Source organism: Nematolebias whitei, chromosome 14 (assembly GCF_014905685.2).
Source record: "Nematolebias whitei isolate Nwh7 chromosome 14, NemWhi1, whole genome shotgun sequence".
NCBI classification, from domain to species: Eukaryota; Metazoa; Chordata; class Actinopteri; order Cyprinodontiformes; family Rivulidae; genus Nematolebias; species Nematolebias whitei.
This window is the reverse complement of record NC_056511.1, coordinates 4326539-4330310: the sequence shown is the minus strand read 5'-3', so window position 1 is coordinate 4330310 and position 3772 is coordinate 4326539. Positions and strand designations below refer to the sequence as shown.

General features: G+C 42.4%; 1 protein-coding gene across 1 annotated transcript in view; it reads right to left on the bottom strand.

Moving 5' to 3' along the window:
* The window catches only part of LOC119420781 (protein KIBRA), a 58876-nt gene that overhangs the window by 23923 nt on the left and 31181 nt on the right, over positions 1–3772 (bottom strand). The window contains exons 11-13 of the mRNA XM_037688207.1: positions 2874–2986; positions 2547–2624; positions 601–701 (exon numbers count right to left, since the gene is read on the bottom strand). Of these exons, the coding sequence (XP_037544135.1) occupies positions 601–701; positions 2547–2624; positions 2874–2986 (292 nt within the window). The remainder of the gene's footprint in view (positions 1–600; positions 702–2546; positions 2625–2873; positions 2987–3772) is intronic.

Genomic DNA, 3772 nt, shown 5'->3' with positions numbered 1-3772 from the left:
CTTGTGCTGAGGCTCTGGTCTTGTGCTGAGGTTCTGGTCTTGTGCTGCCATGATTAGTGTCTCCTTCCCTCCAACCCTCTCTGGCCACTGATTCGTTGAAATCAACCATTTCCTTAATCTGCCGGTGGCACATGCCGTGCAGGAGCTCATCTTTCCATGATGCTCCTCTTGTTCCGCCTCTTCCACATTTGGTTTCTGCTGCTGCCCGAGATGTTCAGTCATCAGTTCATCCTCGGGGGCTTTCCTGCTGATGTTCCCTCAAATGACTGCGGTGGCCGGAGATTAATCCATGAGGGCCAAGGCCCCCACCGGCTACCCCCTGGCTCCACCGTTGTGCCTGGTGTTCAGGATCCAGCACTCTGCTCTGCCTAAGACGAGCAAACAAAAACGCCTCCCTCTGTTCTTCTCCACGTGTAACTCCTGTCCTCTTGAACAAGTCTCATCAAAAACATTTAGGTTTACTCGCAGTGATTGTTCAAAAACACTTGTCTTAAAAACTACAAACATTCACACTTCAAACCCGCCTGCGTCTGAGGACATGGGCGTACCGGTGGGTTCACTGGATGTGACCTTCTGACCTCAGACCCCCCCGGACCCTACCTGGTGCAGTCCTTGAAGAGCTCCTTGCTGGCTTCGTGCTGCAGCCTCTCTGCACACTGAACCGTCATGGCCTCCTCCACCTCCGACACGTAGTTCTCCGACTGCAGAGGAAACGACGAAGGGAGACGTGAGGCGAACAGGCGGAGCCGAACCGTCAGCTGTGCTCCGGTCCAAACAGGTGCAGGAGCAGAAAACTGTCCCCCGGACCAGTTCAGGCTGTCTGTTAGCAAAATATCTCATAAACGACTAGACGGACTTCATTGAAAGTCCTGGAGGCGGTTTGACTCAAACTGGGACACTAATGTCTGTGACTCTGTCTGCTCCAAAGATACGGAGCTAAAACTGAGTGTGGTAGTAGCTGAGAGTCATACCAAACACAAACTCTAAGGAGAGTGAACCCTGTCTGTCTGTTAGCAAAATATCTCAAGAACCACTGGATACATTTTAATAAAACTGTCAGGATCAAAACATTAGACGAAAATCTACAAACTGACCAAATTCAAGATGGCCGCCTCAGCTGAGCTCCTTTACTAAGCATCAAAAAGGCTGCGGTTTGGTGTGGTAGTAGTTGAGAGTCATCCCCAACAGACAAGCTGAAAGCTAACATTTAGCTAAAAATGTTTAAGACTTGAGGACTAACTACTGGAGTCAAACTTGTCTGTTAGCAAAATATCTCAAGTATCTGTTGTAAGAACCGGGCTGGACGCGGGGTCGACCCGATGTCCGGTTTAAAAAGAACCCGGGTTCTGTTGTGCTGGACGGGGCGTCCGGTTTAAAGGAACAGGTTCTGATGAGTCCACCACAGGAAGTCGTTCGTCGGTTTATTTTATTTCAGCGTTTTAGTAATTTTATTTGTTTATTTGTTTTCCTTCACCCAGAGTTGAAATCAGGTTCTGTAAATATGATTTGTAAAAAGTTATATTTAAGTTTTACATTTGTTGAACATTTAGACATTTAAACAATTAAAATATATCATTTTCACTAAAGTTGTGGTTGAACTCTTATTTAATTATTTATAAAAAGCACTTTTACGTCATTTATTTCTTATTTTTTTTACGTTTATACATTTTTTGTGTTCTTTAAATGTAAATTAATTTAATGTACAATTAATACTGTTTATTTATTTCACTTGGATTATTCCTAATCTCCACAAACAGCCAAAGTGATTTAAAAATATATAAAATCATAAATTATTCATATATTAATTTGTAATATATATTTATTTGAAAATGTGTAAAATTGGCAATTAAATAAAAAATAGGAATGTTATTATTTTATTATAACAAAGATTATTAATAAATCTGGACATAAAGAATTATTAGTGAAGCAAAAAAACGACAAATACAAATTTTCTGTTTTTTTTTTTAACAATTTGAAAACATTATTTAACCAACTTCTTTAAATGCTCTAAAAATAAAATTTTGTTTAAATTAAAATTAAATGAATTTCATACGTTATGTTTGTTTTGTGTTTAAGTTGTTTATGTGTTGATAAACTACTTTATTCTGCTTTTAATTGTGTTGAAAAGAATCTACGACTGTTACTGACGTTTATTTTTAATATTTACATTTTTATTAACTTTGGTTTTCTTTTGCGTCTCTTCCTCAGCCACACTTTCTTAGATTTGTCAAAATGTCTAAATTTCTTCATCAAAGTCTTTAAAAACGGTAAAAGTCCTGCATGAAACGTGAATTTAACGAAACTGAACGTTTTACAGTTAATTTTTGCAGTTTGTTACAAAGACGTGAAGATATTTTATAACGAGTTTCTTGAACTTGGGCACCGAGTTGTTGTTGTTTCTTCACAGCAGCTTTACTTCATGGTTCATGTAAAATAAATGCAAAGCAAAAGATAATTCCAGGGAATGCAAAATAAACAAACAAACGCAGTAAATCTTTTACACAAATTGATAATTTACGATAAGTTGATGAAAGCGGCAGCTCTACCGTTTGGTTGAGGTATTTACTGATGAGCTCATGACCGCAGTCCTTCCTCTTCTCGTCCGGAGTCACCTCGTACTCCGCCTGCCACAACACAAACGACAAACACACTAGCATGCAAGGCTCAATAATGGGGGGGGGGGGGCTCAGTCTCATGTGATCCTTCTCCTCTTTCATTTAGTCCTATTTTCCAAAAGCCGACTCCCCCCCCAGCAACACAACGCCGGGGGGAACCACGCACTCGTGTCACACTAACCCGTGCTTTGTTCTGACGGGGAAGCCGAGATCCTGAAACCTGATTTTACTCCGTCACACAAGAACAGCAGCTCTTACCACGGCGTCCAGGAACCTGACGCAGCGCTTCAGCTCGGGTCGGGTCTCGCAGAACTGCCTGAAGAGCAAGCGGCCGATGGGCTGCCGTTCACACAGGCTGCTGTAGTCCCTCTCTGCAAAGACAAAGAACCGGACCTTAAAAACCGCTGACGTCAACAAAACGCTGAAGGAACCACACAAAGTCCTCCTGCACACGAGGTTCTGATCCGGTCTGTATCAGGTTCTGAAATGGTTCAGATCTAAACACAAGTAAACAAACACCAGAATCCACCAAGTTGTTTTTGTATTAATGACCTTTGACCTTGATTTGTGACCTTGACCTTGACGCTGGGGTTGTTAAATTATCTTGAGCGATCAGAAGACTGAACCACGATACGTCCACCTTCAGCAGGTGAATAAAAACTGGTTCCGGTTCCTGATCCAGGACCGGCAGCAGTCCTGCCTTTGGCCCACTCTTCTTTACATCAAAGAAGTTTCTGCTCAGCTCTGAAGGTCCCGCCGCAGTGTTTCGGTCAGGTTCTGGACTCGGACTGGACCGGGGCAGCACCTCGGTTCTGATCAGCTGTCGGAGCTGAAGGATTCTTCGTGACCTTCAAACTGTTTATGGACCAGAAACAAACAGATGTGCTTCATAAACTGGTCGTTATTCAGCAGGAGTCGAACCAGGACGAGGAACAGAAACGTCCACATTCATAAAAAAATAAAATAAAAGTTCTGTCTCTGAGGAAGAAGCAGGAAAAACTCCCTGTAACAGGAAGTAACCTCCAACAGAACCAGCTCAGGACGAGCGACCGGCTGGTTTGAGAGGAACAGGAAGTAGAAACAGAGAACAGGAAGTAGAAACAGAGATGACAGGAAGTAGAAACACAGGAACAGGAAGTAGAAACAGAGATGACAGG